Raw genomic sequence first — 20019 nt, 5'->3', positions numbered from 1 at the left:
AAACAGTTTAATGGTGAAAGAATAGTCTTTTCAACAAATAGTGTTGGGATAACTGCATCATCACATGCAAAAAAATTAAGTGGAACCCCCACCTCATACCATATATGAAAATTAACTCAAAAGGATGGATCAAAGACCCAAATATAAGAGTTAAAACTACAAAACTCTTAGAAGCACAGGAGCACATCTTCATGAGTTTGGATTAGGCAAAGTTGTCTTAGATATGACAACAAATGTTTAAGCAACAAGGGAAAAAGGGGATAAACTGGACTTCATCAAAATTCAAAACTCTTGTGCTTCAAAGAACATCATGAAAGTAAAAAAGACAACCTACAGAAAGGGAGAAAATACTTACAAATCATGTATCTGACAAGAGACTTTTATCTGGAATATAAAAAGAACTCTTACAATTCAATAAAAAGACAAATAACTCACTTTAAAAATGGGCAAAGGATCTGAAGAGAAATTTATCCAAAGGGGATATACAAATGGCCAACAAGCACTAAAGCAAATGAGGAAGCAGATCACCTTTCTGTAATGCAAAACAAAGTCTCAAAAAAAAAAACAAAAAAAAAAGATTCTGGACTAGCCAGAGCCACAGGTGAAAACTGCATTCATTCCAATTTTCTGTAATCATGGAATACACTTATAGAGTCTACCTAAGCAAAGATGCCTATCACACATTCATTCTTTAAATATTTATTGAGTACCTACTATGTGAGGGATAACCAAAACCAGAATCTCCCAACCCAGAATTCCTCTCCACAATGGTGGTAGAGAAAGAAAACACTTTTTTGTTTTTAATTGAATAAGCATTAAACCAGAAGGTGATGCACATCACAGGCAATCTGCTCAAAATTGCAAAGACAGAAATCTCACCCTTTTGTATAGCCAAGCAGACACAACCTATTACATACATATTTTCAAGATAAATAACTAGTCCTCAAGTCAAGAATTTGACAGCACTATTTGTCACACATGGTTCATCCTTACTTTATCTAGTAATTGGGATGATCCTCTGTGTTGGCTAATTGGCTTTATCCAGAGGAAAAACAAACTCCTCACATCTTAATGACAGGAGATAGTTATGCAACTTAGAGGAAGGTCGCCCAGTGAAGTTAGACTCCTACCCTCCCACAAAAACTGGGCGATACGGGTACTATCTCCCTTGATATTCATGTTTTAAAGAGATGGCTCCCAGGTCCTAGAGAAAGACAGTTCTAGGTCATAAAGCAGTCCCCCAAACCTAGCTAGTCTTCAAAAGGATTTATATACATTTCAAAGAGAGGATAAGGTACTTACAGTCATTGCCAGTTTTCTAAAGGAAATGCTCCAAGAAAAGGGGAGGAAATTCTGAACGCTTATTTTAAACTGGAGAATTAAGCCTTTTATTTCTAATTTGTATTTTTGTCCTTATACTCCCCTAACATTACGAACACAACCTTTTGATAACAAGGCTGAGTTTATTGCTGGCCTCAGTGAGGGAGAACATGACCTAGTAAAGCTTTAGTAGTGGCTGGGAGCCGGAAGGCAAGGTCGGAATTCACTGAGAACTCAAAGTTTGATTTAAGACAGGTCTTTCAAAGCGGGTTTTAGTTAGGATCGAGTAAGGACTGGCGGAAACAGCAAGGTTTCGAACTGAAGTATTCAAAGAATCTTAAGGCATAAACTGTGTTTTCCTCTGAACAATGGATGGGTCTCTGGGGACGTTCCATAACGAGCACTCAGGCCATTCGTCTGCGTCGGAGACGCCTGGACAAACAAAGCCGTGCGATGCAGCCGGTCAGGAGCGGCTGCAGCCGCACTGCGCGCCCGGACCGCAGCGGAGGCGGGGCCCTGCCGAGCTCCCCGCAGCTCCCGTGCGGGGCCGCGTCTGCCTCTCCACTTCCTAACTGCCTTCAAGCTGAGACATCAGTCTTTTTCCTGCCTTCAGACTCAAACTGAAATATCAGCTCTTTTGGAGTCTCAAGCTTGTTAGCCTTTGGACTAGAACTACACCATCAGCTCTCCTGGATTTCCAGCTTGCCAACTGCAGATCTTGAGACTTGTCAGCCTACATAATGAGAGCCAATTCCTTAATACATTTCTTTCTCTCTCATTTCTCTCTCTCTGTCCTTTCTCTCTTTCTCTGTCTGTCTCTTTCTCTGTGTGTATACAAACAACAAGTTCTGACTCAGTGATTAGTTGTTATTCATTGATGCAATACATTTCCAATGAGCACCTATCATAAGCCTGGTATTTTTACAGGTACTAACATAAAAACATGTTCTATAAACTCCTCATATTTGCAGCTAAGTGTTATTCAATGTTCCATATAATCCCTTCTTTAAAAAGTAATACATGCAATAGGATCAATGATACATTCATGAGGAAGTAAGACCATAAGTAATGGGAGTTGGTGGCTTATCTCTTTCGTCTGTGTGTATATGTGTATACACACACACGTACTTTAGTTCCATTTCGCTGGAGAACCCTTACTAATACAAATACCGACCATAAATATTTCAAAGCCTTAATCTTATTGACCTATATTCATATTTTTTTTAAAATATGATCTGCTCTGAAGATTTCTTACTCTGTCTATATTTGCTGGCGGGCCAGGTCCAGTGGGTGTCGGCGACGGCGAGGGTGCCGGCTGGGAGGTGAGTACGCGGCCCGCCGGGCCCGGCCCGGCCCCTCGCCGCCGCCTCCCGGCTGTCCGGAGGAGCAGTGGGCTTCAGGGATGCGGGGCCGGGGGTCTGGGTGGTGCGAGGCCCGAGGGACAGGCCGGATCCACGCGGCCCCGGATGCCCACGTCGGGGAGGGGACGTCCGGCTGAGGAGGGGCTGGACTCTGGTTGCTGTAGTTTATTCTGCATCGTCTTTGGAGGGGCAGAAGGGGCCAGGACGCCGGAGGTGGCTAGGTGGCTGCCTTGGGGACTCGGGCAGGGTGGGGGCGGGTGCCGTCAGAGCGGCGAGGACGATGATGGCTTTAAGACCAACTGGAAAACCAGGATCCGCATGACTGTGGACGGGGCTGCGGAGAGCAGGGTCTCCTCGGGAAGGGCCCTGGCACTATAAACCTGGGGACCCGAGGAGCTGCCGACGTTAGTGCAAATGCTGGCCGCACATAGAGGCGGCCGGAATGCCATTGAGCTACAATGGGATGCACGACTGTCACCGGGCCGCACATAGCCCTGTCGCCATGATCAGTGCCTCCTCTGCCATAATCATGCAAAGTAGGAAATCGTACTCAGAACCCACTTGATTGACTCAGAGAAATCACTGCCAGCCTGCCTGTGAGGACTCACGTCCCCTCCAGGGCCCCATTGGCAGAGGTTTGGGAAAGTCAAGGCAGGGGGAACGGGCATCAGGCTAGAAGAGCCACCTGCGCCTTTTCTCTCCTGGCTGGGGCTGGAATCACTGATACGTCTCCCCCCAGTGTATCCTTTACTTAGGCCTTGTCAGTATTCTCACAGTTTACTGGAGTCTTCTTTAGGTGACATTGCTTGAGATTCGTAAATGCTGTTTTTACAATTGAACTCTCCAGGACAGTCTTCATGTTGGGGTGTAAGGTTAGGGCAATTGTTGCAATCCTGCCCAAGCAGCCAATTGTTTGCTAGGGCTAAAGGTAGGGCTAGGGCCATAGACCCTTCAAACCTGTCCTACAGACTGGGCCAGAAACCCCTTGCGTGCCTGGCTGGGTCACTCGACCCCTCACACGCAGGTTCACGAGCTAGGTAATTGGGAGAGATCCCCGGAGCCATTGGCAGACGACATGAACTCAGCCCTCAGCAATGACAGCTTACAGCACCAGTGTCCAGCAAGGGGGGGCGGGGGTTGAGGGGAAGCCCTGCTGTGGAGCAGAGCCACTGGTCCTTTATACTTAAGTCTGATAACCCAGAACACCTGGGTGTGAATCAGACAACCCAGGAACACCTGGGTGCACATGCGCAATTACATTAGACGATAACCAAGGAACACCTGGGCACACAGGCATATTTACATCAAATGCTCGGCAAGATTCCGAACCCTGGAGGGACTGACCATTTGTCTTCACTTTCCCTACAGGGGGCTGGTGGTTGTAGGGAGCCATAGAAGATGATGACAAGTTCTGTTCTAGACATGTCATTGAGTCCGAGGTGATATCTGAGATCTAGCTGAAGGAGGTTAGAAGGAAGGTGGGTGCTTTTGATGGGTGGAGACTTGGGAACCAAAGCCAACTTGGAAGACTAAGGTAGTTTCCAGAGCAGGTCAGGGGTGAGTGAGCCCTGAGGAGAAAGCATGTATTCAGGGGGTCTGGAGAGAGTACTAGCAAAGCAGAAGAAATGGAGATGGGGTGGGAGTAAGGAGCCGGAGGACAGGAGGCCTGGGGGTGGGGTGGGTGAAATCTGCATGCCCACTGCAGTAGCAAGATCTCGGGAGTAAAGGTGGCTTTTTACATTTGGCAGGACTGAGGTGAGAGTGTTGAGTAGTTTCATTTGAGTCCAGAGTCCCACCAGGCCCAGACTCAAGTCCCAGCCACTGCTTACCTTGTTAGTTCTTCATCTGTGAAATGAGGATCATGCTAGCACTGTTGCCTGTGCCTGGGAAGCTAGTGACAACTAGCCAGCCAGTTTCAGACACAGCTGTGAGCACTTGACAAGCTGCACTCATTGAAGCCTTCCACAGAGTGGGAGAGCTAAGGTCCAAAGAAATCAAATGACTTGCTCATGGTAACACAACAACCTGTAAAGCTGTGAAACTTGCATTGTTTCAGTAGAGAAATAGTAATTCAAATTATGAGCCATTTAGTGGTGTTGGAAATGGTAATGGATGGTGAACTACTTTTCCAGGAAGTTTTCTTCATGGAAAGTATTTATTTAGTTGGTTGTTTTCAAAGGCAGCAATGATTCTTTACGGTTTGCTCCCAGGGTCAGTCATGTGTTTCATTTTAATTATCTTGCTTCCTGATCAAAGTACTAGACATGATTGTTGCCATAAATTCTATTACAGTTTGGGGGTCTGTGTCTGTAAGCAAATTAGAAAATGACCTCGATTAACAAATTACTGCTTTGATGTATTTCACTAATTATAACTTTAATCATTTATGTTTTTCATTGGAGGGACATCTTAGTAATATTTTCTCATGCAAATATTGTCTTATGAAAATGCATCAGGACTTCAGAAAACTGTGCTAAGAAGTGAAATGATTTGAATCTTTACCTGAGAAAAGCTAGGTTGCTAATCAGTTTATATCCTCCAAGGAACTGAAATAATCCCTTTAAATTTTAGTCCTTTTACTTCAGTAGGTTGCTCACGCATGAGATAATTCTTGTTTTTGTTTTCAAAGCTGTTTTTGGAAAGAAGAAAGATGGAAAGTGGTGCAGTTCTGCTGGAATCCAAATCCTCACCACTTAACCTTCTGCATGAAATGCACGAGCTACGCCTTCTCGGTCACTTGTGTGATGTGACAGTCAGTGTGGAGTATCAGGGCGTCCGTGAAGACTTCATGGCCCACAAAGCAGTGCTGGCAGCCACCAGCAAGTTTTTTAAGGAAGTATTCCTCAATGAGAAGAGTGTGGGTGGTACGAGGACTAATGTGTATTTAAATGAAGTGCAAGTTGTTGACTTTGCTTCATTTCTTGAATTTGTCTACACTGCAAAGGTACAGGTGGAAGAAGATCGGGTGCAGCGAATGCTGGAAATGGCCGAAAAGTTAAAATGTTTGGACTTATCAGAAACTTGTTTTCAATTAAAGAAACAGATGTTAGAGTCGGTGCTTTTGGAGTTGCAGAATTTCTCAGAATCTCAGGAGGCAGAGGTGAGCAGTGGCTCCCAAGTCAGTGTTGCTCTGGACTCCAGGGCAAGTGAGGCCCTGGACAGTCCTCAATCCAGTGTCCTTGCGGATTCCTCAGACTACCCGGTAGAGAGAATCAGCAACGGCATGTCGCCAGATATGTCACTGAGGAAGTCCAAGGAGAAACTAGACAAGAAGAAAGAGGTAGTTAAGCCTCCCTACCCTAAAATCAGAAGAGCTAGTGGAAGGCTGGCTGGAAGAAAAGTATTTGTGGAAATCCCTAAAAAGAAATACACAAGAAGACTTCGAGAGCAGCAGAAAAGTGCTGAGGATGATGATGTGGGGGACTGCGGGTGTCCCCAGGACCAAAGCCCAGGCAGTTCTGCAATAGAGATGGAGCCAGTTACAAAAGACGAGGGCTGCAGTGCTGGTGCGGACTTGGAGGAAGTGTTGCCAAAAGCAGGGGAGGAGGAGGAAGAGGAGGACGAGGGGGAGCAGAAGAAGAGCAACTTCAAGTGCACCGGCTGCGAGAAAGCCTTTCTGTATGAGAAGAGCTTCCTGAAGCACATCAAGCACCAGCATGGAGTAGCCACCGAGGTGGTTTACCGCTGTGACACCTGTGGCCAGACCTTCGCTAACCGCTGCAACCTGAAGAGCCACCAGCGCCACGTGCACAGCAGCGAGCGCCACTTCCCCTGCGAGCTGTGCGGGAAGAAGTTCAAGCGCAAGAAGGACGTGAAGCGGCACGTGGTGCAGGTGCACGAGGGCGGCGGCGAGCGGCACCGCTGTGGCCAGTGCGGCAAGGGCCTGAGCTCCAAGACGGCGCTGCGGCTGCACGAGCGGACGCACACGGGCGACAGGCCGTACGGCTGCACCGAGTGCGGCGCCAAGTTCTCGCAGCCCTCGGCGCTGAAGACGCACATGAGGTACGAGGGGCGGCCACCTGGGGCCGCGGAGACAGGCTTCCCAGAACGGGGCCGGTTACTGCGACTGCCTCTTCTGGAAACGCATGGCGAGGAATTGAGGCCGTTCTAGCATTCGGACCAGGGGGGCCACATCTCTAGACTCCCCACTTAATTTGTTCCCCAAAAGCTGGGAGGCTATTGAGACAGCTTTGAATTCTTTCAAGGTAGAGAAGCGGTGACAGGTGGCTCTTCTTCACCTGTTCCGGAACTCCCTAGCGTTCCTGCAGCCCTCAGGCCAGTGGGGGCCCGCACCTGCCTCCTGACGCGTTCCTAGAGCTGCCTGCTGCTGCCCAGGGCCGCTGACAGCGCCAGTCCCCTGGTCTGCTGCCCCACGGGGGCCTGTGATGTTCACGTCTCTCCGTTCTTGAGGAGTTGGGGCTGATTACTTTTATTTCTCTTTTCCTGACTCTTCATTTAGAACTTGGGTTCTGTGACCATCTGGATCCCACAATCCCATTGAAGTCCTCAGATCCCATTGAAATCCTCAGTGAGATGACATTAGGCTTTAGGACACTTCTCTGGTCTTTTAGTCCTCGGGGCTTGGAGAGTGTGCCATGCGGTTAGTCTCAACTCCAGAATCAGGACAGGCAGTGTTTTCTGTTTGTTAATTTGTTTTTGAATTGTAGGTGGGTGCTGTTCAGTTTTTAAATGTTTCCTTACATTTCTCAGTATTTAGGCTTGAAATCTCAATAAGCAGTTAAGTTTTCTCCTCTGTTCTAGATCTGCCCTCAAGCCTAGGCTGGCCTCTGGGGTGGTAGCATGGTATTCATCATCTTTTACTCATTATAATAAGTTTAAAATATTTGATTTAGGAAGTGCTCAGTAAATCATGGTTGATTGCTGCTTCGTACTAGATGTGAAATTAAAATGCTTATGCATACTCCTCAGAAACCAGGTTTCTTAAATATTTTGAGAACAGTTCTCCTTTCTAGACTGGTAATATTAGGAAATGATAGTAAAATTTTTGATTATGTGGTACTTTGTCAGCAATAGGTCTTAAGGTGTTTGTGGCTGATTATTCTGAATATGGAAGCTTTACCAATATTAGAAAGTGCTCTTGTTTTTAAAAAACATGCAAATGCATGGTCTCTACCTGCATGTGCCTTGTAGCGTAAACAGTGAGGCACATGAGCAGATGTGATGAACATGATTCATGGGGAAATGTGTCAACTTACTGGCCTTGTGCAGAAACTCAGTTTATTTTGGGATGGAGATTATGGGCTCTTGACCTGTCACTTCAAGTCATTCTCATCAGGTCTCTTGGAATAAACAAGTTTTGGAGGATAGAATAGAAATTTTTATTGCAAAGTGAGCTTTGAAATTTATCCTAAGTTATCATCTGAATGTTGTACTTTCAGAATTCATACAGGGGAAAAACCTTTTGTCTGTGATGAATGTGGTGCAAGATTCACTCAGAACCACATGCTGATTTATCATAAAAGGTGTCACACAGGTAAATACTCATGCTGTTGTGATTGAATGTCTTTCCTAGCTATAGAAGGAAACTGCAGTTGATTCACTTAGAAGTCAGCATCTACCAGTGCGGTGCAGGTTAAAGCCATGATACAGCTTTTGCATGTAGTAAGTGAGCAAAAATGAATAAAAACACGCCCATTGCCTGCAGTGCTGGTGTGTGCACGTGGCCATGGCTTTTACACCACTGCACAATAGGATATGGCATACAGGTCTCAGGTGTCTTAGTTATCAAGAGGTATGAAATAGTTCCTACTGTTTTAGCCAACAATTCTATTTCCAGGAAGCTGTCCTAAAGAAATTGTCCAAAATATAGGAAAAGCTATATGCTATTATCTCTCTTCTTGCTATTTTTAATAACAAAGAATTGGAAACAACCTGATTGTCCAACCAAAAGGAGGTAGTTCAGTAAACATAAATCCACTCCTGGGCTCTTGACCCGGCCAGAGTAAGGGCTTTGAAAGGTGTGTAAAAACATCTGTTCTAGGATATTGAATTTAAAAATGCACAATTAAGCATAAAGTTAATCCCAACTGTAGTGAAAACCTGCACATGAGACCAGAAGACAACAAATTGTTATGTGATGTATTAAGGTGGTGAGATTATCTCATTTCTGTTTTCCAAAATCTTTGAGATATGATTTTTATTATATGAGGGAGAAAATTTAAGTTGGCTTTATTCTGGTTCAGCACAGCAACCCTGAGGTTCAGAATCTTGCCGTACGTGATACAGAAGTATACAGAATCTAACTGTTCCAATTCCACTAATCCAGTTCTTTGCATTTTTAAGCACTGTTATGTGGGCCTCAAGTTCAAATGCAGGTGAGACAGAGGTGAGGCATTTAATGCTGTAAAATTCTAGACTCTAGAATGAGCAGAATTGGTGTCTAAAGGAAGCTTAGGGGTGGGTACGATGTCAGGTCACACTGAAGGGTTAAATTAAAATTGGTCATTTGGTGGTAATATTGTTAGTATTTTACTAGAGCCAATATTTTTATTTTCATGTTCGTGAAATCAGCACATCCGATAATTAGATAAATCTGATTTGTGAAATTAAAGGGCTTAAATTACAAAAAGGGAGACAGTATTTACAACATTTTTTTGTTGTCCTGTAGTCCAGTCAAGTTGATTGGAATACTGTAGAACAGTTACATATATATATATATGCACTGTAAACTTCCTCTCCTTTCAAGGACTTTTATTTTGATAAAGGTCCATAGAAGTGCTTCTTTGAGAATAATCCAACAATTCCTCCAAACAGAAGTTATAAAAATTATTTTGTTTGGAATGACTAGATTTCTAAAATGTGAGCTGGCTGAACAATACCTCTTTGATTCCAGTCTAATGGAATTTTTCTTGGGATTTCCAAGGCGATTTTACACAAACTTTCAGCAAGTAGCAAGCATCTTATGTGAATAAATGCGTTATGATAGTTTCAACTAGAAAATGTGACATGCTGCCCATCAAGGCACTTTCGAGAAGTTCATATGGTTTTAAGACTGCACCTACTCTTCCCATGTGTTATTAATGACTCTGTTGTTTCTCACTTTATTTCATCTTTTCATGTAGGTGAAAGGCCTTTTATGTGTGAAACATGTGGCAAGAGTTTTGCTTCTAAGGAGTACTTAAAACATCACAATAGAATCCATACTGGATCCAAACCCTTTAAATGTGAAGTATGTTTCAGGACTTTTGCCCAGCGGAATTCACTTTACCAGCATATGAAAGTCCACACAGGTATGGCTGGAATGTCCCAGGGAAGGGAGTTAAATTTGGCAAGAAAAATATGACAAAGGTTTTAGGTTTACTAGAAAACTATTTGGAATTAAGCTTTAGGAGAAAACTGGCCAAACTTCGTATGTCATAATAGCTTTTTTTTTTTTTTTTTTAACTTCTGTTTCTAGTTTCTGGCTCTGAGAAACTGGAAAGTGGGAGCAATTTTGTGTGCAAATAGAATACAACCAAGTCCCTTTGCAACTTTCTTTATTCAAAAGGACAGTTTACCCATGACATGAATGGTTGAATATGGATGTGGATATGTGAACACTTTCAGATTATAAAAGGGATAATGATCTATACATGTTAGTGTACACACAAGAAAATGCAGTTATTAGGGGACTTGGAATTTTAAACTTCATTACTGTGGGAAATAGGTGTCATTTCTATAGCTGTAACACCAGCTGCAGGTATGAATTTTGGCCCATTTTTTGGTATAGGCCAAAAACTTTGGTATTATAAGGATAGTAGCTTTGTATCTGTCAGTTGACCCTCGAGTCATTCCCAACATAGCTTTCCTTATGGTGGAATGCTGAGGCTTCCAGAGGTTTGCAAATAGCATAATTCCAGAATGTATCCAGAATTAAATACGGTAGGCTAAAGAGATGAGCCAGTAGTTTTCTTCTTTCTTTCTCAGGGGAACGTCCCTATTGTTGTGACCAGTGTGGTAAGCAGTTTACCCAGCTCAACGCTCTCCAGCGCCACCATCGAATCCACACGGGAGAGAAGCCATTTATGTGTAATGCGTGCGGACGGACGTTCACCGACAAGTCCACTCTTCGGCGGCACACCTCAGTAAGCAGTAGGACGGCTCATTTGAGAATGAAAAACTGCTGGTCCTTAGATACACATAACCCTAAAATGTCAGAAGTACCTGTAGTCATTCCACAAGGTGGTGACAAAAGACAACAGGTATTTTCTCCTCAGGTTTTCTCTGCAGTGAGTACATTCACATAGTGAATGAAGTGAAAAACCACATCTTTAGGTTCAAGGAAAGGGCAGTCCATGATACTTTCTAACAGTGGTAGTGGTGATAAGCAGTTAGCGAATGGGGGTTGCAAGTAGAAACCCAATTTAAATTGAAGAGAGTCTATCATTTTAAAAGATGTGCTTGTTCAGAGACACATTCAGTGACTTTTGTTTTGTGTTTGATTTGTAGATACATGATAAGAATACTCCATGGAAGTCTTTCCTTGTAATTGTAGATGGCTCACCCAAGAATGATGAAGGGCACAAGACTGAACAGCCTGATGAAGAATATGCATCATCCAAACTTTCAGATAAATTGCTGTCTTTTGCAGAAAATGGCCACTTTCACAACCTGGCTGCAGTCCAAGGCAGCGTACCTACCATGCATGAAAACAGCTCTGCAGACACAGCCGATGGCTCACCCAAGAATGATGAAGGGCACAAGACTGAACAGCCTGATGAAGAATATGCATCGTCCAAACTTTCAGATAAATTGCTGTCTTTTGCAGAAAATGGCCACTTTCACAACCTGGCTGCAGTCCAAGGCAGCATACCTACCATGCATGAAAACAGCTCTGCAGACACAGCTTGCAAGTCAGACGACTCCGTGGTGTCCCAGAATGCTCTGCTCGCCACCACCATCAGTGAGCTCAGTGAGCTGACTCCACAGACAGACTCAATGCCCACACAGTTTCACTCTTTGACCAACATGGAATAAGAGCTTGAAGTTATATGCCCATCTTGTCAGTCTTTGCATGTGATAGCTGTGCTCAGGATAACGCCAGGGGCTAAGAGCTGTCCATGTTCAAAGATGTGGACAAGAATGGTCTCAGGTTTTCCTGAACTTCTGATAACCTGCACGTCTTTATCACAGCATTTTTAAAGCTTTCCCTTAAAAATCCTGATCTGCATGATCTTAGCTACACTTTTATCAACAAGGCAGTTAACACAGCCTCACTTAATTCTGGTGTAGGTTGTATGCATTAATCATTCTACTGCTTGATGATTTTGATGTTTAGACAACTACTTGTCTTAATTGCAGAGTACAGAGCATTGATCCAGCTCATAAATGAAATTGCTGTTAATGGTCCTCCTGGTCTCTCACCCTGCCTTACACTTCCATGTAGATTTACTTCTCTGATACTTATAGGGTATCTTTCTACCAAGCTGAAATAAAACTGGGGCCATGTAATTTCAACTGTTTCTTCCCTGTCCAATTGGAGCAAATAAGATTTGCCCTGGGGACCCTCGAATGGGACTGAAGAAATGGATTACTGCATTCATTCCCCTGTCCCCCATTTGTAGGCACTAAAAAAGGAATGACAGATTGGACACTTGCAAAACTACTTAGTATAATCTCTACTCACAGCACATATGTAGCTAGGAAAATTGTCAAAGTCAACTTTTGAAATGAGACGTGGCTGTTCAGTTTCATTCTTAAAAATCGGATTAGGTAAAAGCTTCCTACCAAAGAGCAAACAGGATAGTATTTTTGCAAAGACGTGTCAAAAAATAAGCAAGAGGCTTTAAAGTACTTGAATGTGTGTAGTCTTTTTTTTTTTTTAAACAAAGTAAGGTGATTGTGGCAAATCTTAGAACACAGAGTATTTTTGCCAGGTTTTTCTGACTTGATCTCTATAATTTCTAGAAACCCAGACTTCCTCATTTCCACATTTAGAGATTTAAAAAGACCAGTAATTGCCACATGTCTGTTTCTGCATGTGAGAATACAGCAGAAGGGACCAGAAGCCTTGGCACACTTATTTCTGATTATGCCTTAAAGAGTGGATTGTGAAGAACCAGCAACGTCTTAAATGCTCCTTTGGCTATCTCATGCTAGACTTAATTACTGCTCAGAATTTCTCAATGAAAAGATGATTCTGCTGTATGTGCTAAACCTGACGTTTGGTTCCAGGGCCTTGGGTATGTTGCCACATGCTTGTGAAATGCTTTGATTCACATGTAAACCCTTAAACATATTAATTTAAAAAGAAAAACTTAAAGCAAATTCTTTTATTCACCAGTTGCTTTTTTCCCTACATTTTTAATTTATTAAACTTGCTGTGAAAACACTGGTTTTCTGAGAGGAAGTTACTTTTTAAGTTCCAGGAGAAGATATAGCTGCACTATGCCAGAAACTGATGAGGGAAGATGTTCTTCCTAAGTACCTATTTTAACTTATGTTCAGAGTAAACAGTGACGCCACTACAGGTGTTTCAGGCGCTGATAACATGTTTCACACCTGCTCTTGAAGTTCGCAGTGCTGAATTACTTCAGTTATGACAATGTTATTGTGTCCTAGTTGTTTACAAAACAAAAAAGATAGACAGTCAAACCATATTAATCTTGGTAACTGGAGACTGAACTCGCCCAGCTGATGTACTGTTTTATGGAATAAAGTCATCTTGATGAGAAGGAATTTAAGCAATAGATTATTTTGTTACCTACTGGAAGAATTCTTGTCTTGAATTTGTTTTAGAAGTTCTACAAAAAATTGTTAAATGTGTTAATAATAAATGCTTTGTAAAAGTAGTTTTGTAGTTCTAAATTTATTTCCATTATTATAATTTAGGCTCTGCAGAAGTAAGGTTCTTAACTGAAACAAGTATAATTTGCTTAATTACATGAATAATGAAATTTAAAATCAGGGTCTATAGCCTTCATTCTGTACAGTCAGAGCTGCCCTCTGCTGGCCACTCGCAGCAGTGGCTGCTGGGGAGTGAAGTGCAGCGCAGCGCCTGCCAGTTTCTTCGCTGTAATGTTAAAGTAGGCATCAAAGAGTCAACTCTATACACATTTCTCTATCCCCCTCCTGGGAGGATAAGGCTGTCCTTGAGAGCAAGGAAGCCCACAAACCCCACAGAAGACTCATTACAGAGGACGTGGTTGGGGGTGGGTGGTTTCTCCCTCACTCCTGATCAAGTACAGCCTCACTGAGTGCAAGTGAGGCTGCCCTGTGAGGACGCTGGCCCAAGTGTGTAATGAGGAAAGTGTGCTGGGTGGGCACACTGCTCCCAAAGCGTCAGTAAAGGCCATATAGGAGGTGACCTCGTGCCTTCAACCATGTTGTGTAAAATACTCTCTGCGGCCTTTGGTTTTGCCAAATTTTTGTTGTACAGAGTTTGAAAAACTGGGGCATGTGGTGAAGACCTTTATTAAAGGTGATTTTAACAGAAATGTGGCTTTGCTGCAGGTGATTATCCAAACAGATTTGAATAGAAGTTATAATTTAATTTGAACCTATAAACGTTATACCTTGTCACGCTGGGGAGTTCAACCTTTTGTGACACCAGATGGGTTCTTGCTTGTCCATTTAACTAAACTTGATGGTATTCGTGTATGTATGGAGAAGTTGCAGGAGGGCACTTGTGCAAAGGGGCTTGTTCACATGTTAATGGACAGGAGCAGATGTGATTGAAAAGGCCACAGACACAGGTCAGAGGGCCATCTAGCACATCACCTTAGCGGAGCCTTTTTCTGTATTAGGAAACTGACTCTGAGAAGAGATATTTGAACGATTAGTCCTTGAATGATCAACAACTTCTCAGAATTCCTAGAATAGGGTGAAGTGTTCTACCATTAATTTTTTAAAAATTTGCTTTCAATTAATTAGGGATATATTTTAGGACTCAAAATGAATGCTCTAAGATAGAAGACAGGGCTAGCTGGCCTATACTACCCCCATGGGTCTTCTTCCTCCCCAGAACTTCAGACCCCAGTGGTCAGTGGGCTTGGCTCTTCCCCAGGGGCCTGTGCTGTCCCTGCACAGATACCTGCAAGATTAAAATAAATGCCCACACTGCCCAGTTTGACTGGCACTTTCTCAGGTGAGGGAAGTGTCAGGCTTTGGGGGTTCCTCACCTCTCCACCACCCAACAGTCTTCTAGCAACTGCTCCTTCCTGAACTCTGCAAGTAACTGTAGAGCCTAAAGGATTCAAGCAAGGGCTGAGAATGTGAGGCTGGCAGTTCTCACACACATTTAGCGGGCTGCATCAACAAATGTAACCCGGGTTTTCTTCTAAAACCTCAGCCTACAAAACCATTATTATTACAGTGCCCTGCATTCCCATCAAGTGATGGAGATTCAAAAAGCCTAGAGAATATTAATGCCCACTGCCTTCGACCTAACAGGAACAACTTCAAGGAGAGGAAGCTACTTTGATCTGTGCAAATTTAGCTAGGAAAGACTAGTCAAAATATTACTCATAATTTCCACTTTATTTACTGTACAGGTTCACACGATACAAACACTTTCTGCAAAAGCAGATTTCTTAATACATGGTTTTCATAATGTAATCCCCTGCCCAAGAGCAACTCAGGACTTCACAGGGCAGGAAACTTGCTACTGGTCACAGCTCACACCACAGTGGGCAGGTCACAGGGGCACGCTGTGCTGCCAAATCCTCCAAAAAACATCACAAAGGTTTGCATTTGAACATTTTAAATGCGTGGTATCAGAAGAAACAATAAATGAATGTACAAGGGCTGGTGCATATACTTTGGTTACAGTGACACCACCACACATGGTCACAACTGTGCAAAAATACTGTCTTCAAATTATTAAACAAAAATGGGAACTCATACAAGCTATAAAAATGTTGCCACCAAAAGCAAAGCTTTCCTGTAAGAAATTTTAACTGACTTCGACTATGAACTAACCCCCAGATTTGCTAAAGTATAAGAACTGCAACATAAATAATCATTATATTTTGTTCATAAGCAGCGTTCTATAAATCTTGAAAATCTAATCAACAGGTATCTCATAACATGGCACTAGTCCTACGTCCCTGGGACATATCAAGGAAGTAAGTTTGTATACTGTTGGTCTAGGCTTTTTTTCTCATTCTCCTTTTATCTCCTGATGGGTCTGTTCTGTAGTCGTCCTTCGGTAGCCATGAGGAATTGGTTCTAGGACCCCCGACGAATACCAAAATCCACAGATGCTCAAGTCTCTCACATAAAACGGAGTAATATTTGCATATAACCTATGCATGTCCTACCATATACTTTAAATCCTCTCTAGATTAATAATAATACCTAATACAATGTAAATGCTATGTAATACTGTATTGTTGTTATACTGTATACTGTTATTTTTTATTTGTATTAATTTTTATTGTTATTTTTCCCCCTCCAAATATTTTCAATCCACAATTGGTTGAATCCATACATGTGGAACTCGTGGTTACAAAGGGCCAACTCTACTTTTATTCTTTTCATGTGAAATATTAAAAACAAAAATTCTTAACCCAGGCACTGGTCCTACTGCTTATTTTAATACAAGCAAGCAACTCTCAGATTGACATAACAAAATGTTATAAACACTATTTTTACAAAAACACACCTATTCTTCACACAGGGGTCTATTACTGGATGCTGATAAAAGCTAAACAGAATTGTCTTAATGGCTTATACTTTAAGTGGTCAGACCAGAAGATTCTTTTAGCAAATGGAAACGAACTTTTTCAACTAGTGATGAAACAAGCATGATGGCTGCCTAGTGCTGAAATGCTCTCCTAATGGAAGATACCTAAAGCCAGAGGACTCAAGCTGCAGAATCAATCCCCACACCTCCTTTTCACTAGCGGGCATTGGGCTACTTACAGAATACATTAGGTACTGCAACAAGAACCCATTTTTCTCTCTGATCAATTTTTCATAAGGGATTCTAACAGGGAGTGAAGTACTAACTGGGCTCCTTTCCAAATTTTACCTTCAGTGATAGCCAGCTTTCACTTAAGAATCCCAGAACTTGGAAGGAAGGAAGAGATCCTCATCAGATTCCAGGGCCCATGGCCAGAGTGTCCACATCTTCTGGCCCATTCCCCCTACCCCCAGTGAACACTGCAATCACTGAGCTTCCTGCTCCACCAGTCCCTTCATGCATGTCACCACCGTAATGACAGCCAGTGAATCCTTACAGCCACCTGATGTAGAACTGCTATAATCCGGCCTCAGCTGGCCCTTTAAATTTCATTTCCTGCTACTCTCTCTTCTTTCATCCTAGACTGACCTACTCACCACTCCTCAAACTCCCATCGCTTGGCCCAGGCCTGGGCACTCCCACTCAACACCTGCCCAACAAAACCCTACCAGTCCCCATCAAGGGCCATCCCAAAATGAAAACACCATTCCAATACTACTTACCCCTTGACATAACATGGGAACTTTAATTATCTGTCATTAATGACAGCAGCACAATTTAGAAAGAACCACAAGTTACATCTGGCAACAAATGCATATCAAAAGCATAAAAATATGCACAGAGGAGATTCAGGAAACAAGACCTTGACCAAAGTACAATATCAGCATACAAAATAATAGGTACAATCACATTCATAAATCAAGAGAGCATATATATATTATGTAAACTAAAACAGGACAGAGTTCAAACATACAAGCTAAAATAATTCTATCAGCTAAGAGAAAAATCAAGTCCCTTCAGAAGCATGTCGGGATTCTTGTCCAGTTGGACATAAAATATACTCTGGTACCGTATTTACCTCACCTAGCCCATCATGTTCAATAAATGGATGAAATTTACATATATCCTCAAACTGTGACTTAGAAATCTATCCTTACCAAGATTTACATGACCATGGCACAGAAAACACCTCAATGTGGGAAAGTGTATGAACATAAAATAAAGAACACAATGTGCCAATTAAAACACTTTTGTGCAAATGTAGGGATTTCCACTACAACTAAAAGTGGAAACTATCTCAAGGGAAAGGAAAATTTCCACTTCTCACAGATGTTACATACTTGTGTGTGCATGTGCATGCATAAGCACTCAATCAAATCTACCTTGACATTCATTCATACAAGTACTGCCAGGAAACTCCTTTTCTTCACAATGTAAGTTATACAAACAGACCCTGGGTGTTCTAAATTTTTGCCATGCACATGTTAGCATATGGAATAATATAAAAAGCAAAGAAACTTGTCACTAGCACGATCAAAATAATCACAAGATTACAATACAAACAATGTCTAATGAAGTTATAAACTCATTCCTAGTAACTGTTCTAAACTAATTACACACATTTAAAGAATACATCCAGATGCCCATGTATAGAGAATATGAAAAGCATCTATGAGAACAACTGGGTTGGGTACTCAAGTCCAAGAAAAAGAACATAAAAACACGTGAGCAACATTAAACATGGGCTCTACAAATATCAAAATAATAGGAATGAAATTCTGAAGAACTTCTTAGAAAACTCTGGGGATTCTGATAAGCATGAAACAGCCCATCATAAGCACAAGATGAACAGAGTCTCCCACCATTCATCCACTTCACAGGGACACAGACATGGCGAGCTTAAACAATACACAGCTCATTTGGCTCATGTGCAACAAAATGAAGCCATTCAATGGGCATCCCATAAAGATCACTTGACTTTAAGACAAAACTAAAGAGGAGTTAGCTGCATGCCACAAAGATATAAACTTTTCATTTTAGGTCTCCGTCTCCTTCTCCATCCCCCTGGATGGACTTTTTGATACGAAGCAACATGGTGGTCAGCCACTGATCCAGGCGAGATATCGAGTCAAATTCCTTCACCTAGTTTAAGGAAAGAGGAACAGGAATATTATTCCATGGAGATACACTCAAAACACAAACAGTGCCATAAGCTGTTTAAATATTTACAGTGATAATCCACCAACCTTCTTCATTAGAAATTATTCATTCCAGTTTACAACATTCTTCATTAAAAATTATTTATGAAAGTCTGATTAATTTTCAAGGGAAAAAACAATCAAGAGAAGCCCATTCCAAGAGGACCACTGGAACCAACAGAGATCTTAAGGTGGCTACTATTCCATGCTTCAAGAGTGAGGCCAGACACTCCAGGGCCAAATGGAAAGAAAATTATAATCAAATGGACATTTGAGAATTAAAAAATATAATAACCAGGGCCGGCCCAGTGGCGCACTGTATAGTGCGCCGCTTGGGAAGCGCGGTGGCGCTCCCGTCCGAGGGTTCGGATCCCACGTACAGACCGGTTCCCGCTCACTGGCTGAGCGAGGCGCGGGAGCAACGCCGAGGCTTGCGATCCCGTTGCCGGTCCCCGGTCCGGTACGGGGGCAACACTGAGGGTTGCGATCCGTTGCCGGACACGGAAAAAAGACAAAAAGACAAAAAAAAAAATTATTTATTTTTTCATTATTCTGTGACTATTGTGATGGTACTAGTGACAGGCTCCTATGCTCTGTATATTGCTCTGTATGGAAACATGTACATGGCAAAAATTCATAACAGCCATCATAATAGGAAGAATGCATTTAATGTGACAGAGGAAAACCAGACGCTGTGTAAGAATTACAAAGAAATGTGGAAAATTAACATTCATTGAACATGGAAAAATGTAATTGCAGAGTTAAGTTGTACAAAAGCAGAATTTCTTTAACACAATTCATTACCAAAGAATAAAATTATTATTATTATTATTATTTTTTAATAATTTATTTTATTTACTGAATCAAAATCAATTATACATATTTTGGGGGCTGAACATTGAGATATGTTGATTAAATCAGTATTACTAGCAAATATATTGTTACAAATTGTAATTATTCTTTTTTTTTTTTTTTTTCCGTGTCCGGCAACGGATCGCAACCCTCAGTGTTGCCCCCGTACCGGACCAGGGACCGGCAACGGGATCGCAACCCTCGGTGTTGCTCCCACGCCTCGCTCAGCCAGTGAGCGGGAGCCGGTCTGTATGTGGGATCCGAACCCTCGGGCGGGAGCGCTGCCACGCTTCGCAAGCGGCGCACTATCCAGTGCGCCACCGGGCCGGCCCAAATTGTAATTATTCTTTATGTCCCTTGTCCAATCTCTCCCCTTCCCCCTTCTAATTGCCCTAGATTTCTTCTCTCCTGAAAGAATCATGGTTGCTCTGTTAACTTGTTACCTAGATGATCTGTCCAATGCTGAGAGATGTGATCAGGTCCCCCAATATTATCATAGAGCAGATGCTTCTTCTGTCACTCTGGAATGGGTTTTGTGGAAAGAGACATCCTCTTCTTTTCTTTGTCTCTGCTGGTGACTCTTCTGTGTGAATGCACTCCAGTG

At 42.6% G+C, this 20019-nt stretch overlaps 2 protein-coding genes across 2 annotated transcripts in view; one reads left to right on the top strand and one right to left on the bottom strand.

Moving 5' to 3' along the window:
* The first annotated feature begins 5329 nt into the window (after positions 1–5329).
* GZF1 (GDNF-inducible zinc finger protein 1) lies at positions 5330–13471 on the top strand. Its single transcript, XM_008584686.1, has 6 exons — positions 5330–6683; positions 8081–8175; positions 9764–9931; positions 10608–10765; positions 11130–11307; positions 11485–13471. The coding sequence occupies exons 1-6, from the start codon at positions 5332–5334 to the stop codon at positions 11655–11657; spliced, it is 2124 nt and encodes a 707-aa protein (XP_008582908.1). The 5' UTR covers positions 5330–5331; the 3' UTR covers positions 11658–13471.
* Positions 13472–15139: 1668 nt separating this feature from the next.
* NAPB (N-ethylmaleimide-sensitive factor attachment protein, beta) overlaps positions 15140–20019 on the bottom strand; it is a 46944-nt gene continuing 42064 nt past the window's right edge. Inside the window, exon 11 of the mRNA XM_008584685.1 lies at positions 15140–18507. Within this exon, the coding sequence (XP_008582907.1) occupies positions 18397–18507 (111 nt within the window). The 3' untranslated portion in view covers positions 15140–18396. The remainder of the gene's footprint in view (positions 18508–20019) is intronic.

The sequence above is a fragment of the Galeopterus variegatus genome, unplaced genomic scaffold (assembly GCF_000696425.1).
Source record: "Galeopterus variegatus unplaced genomic scaffold, G_variegatus-3.0.2 Scaffold3334, whole genome shotgun sequence".
NCBI lineage: Eukaryota > Metazoa > Chordata > Mammalia > Dermoptera > Cynocephalidae > Galeopterus > Galeopterus variegatus.
Note: the sequence above shows the minus strand (reverse complement) of the source record. Positions and strands in the feature narration are given on the sequence as shown.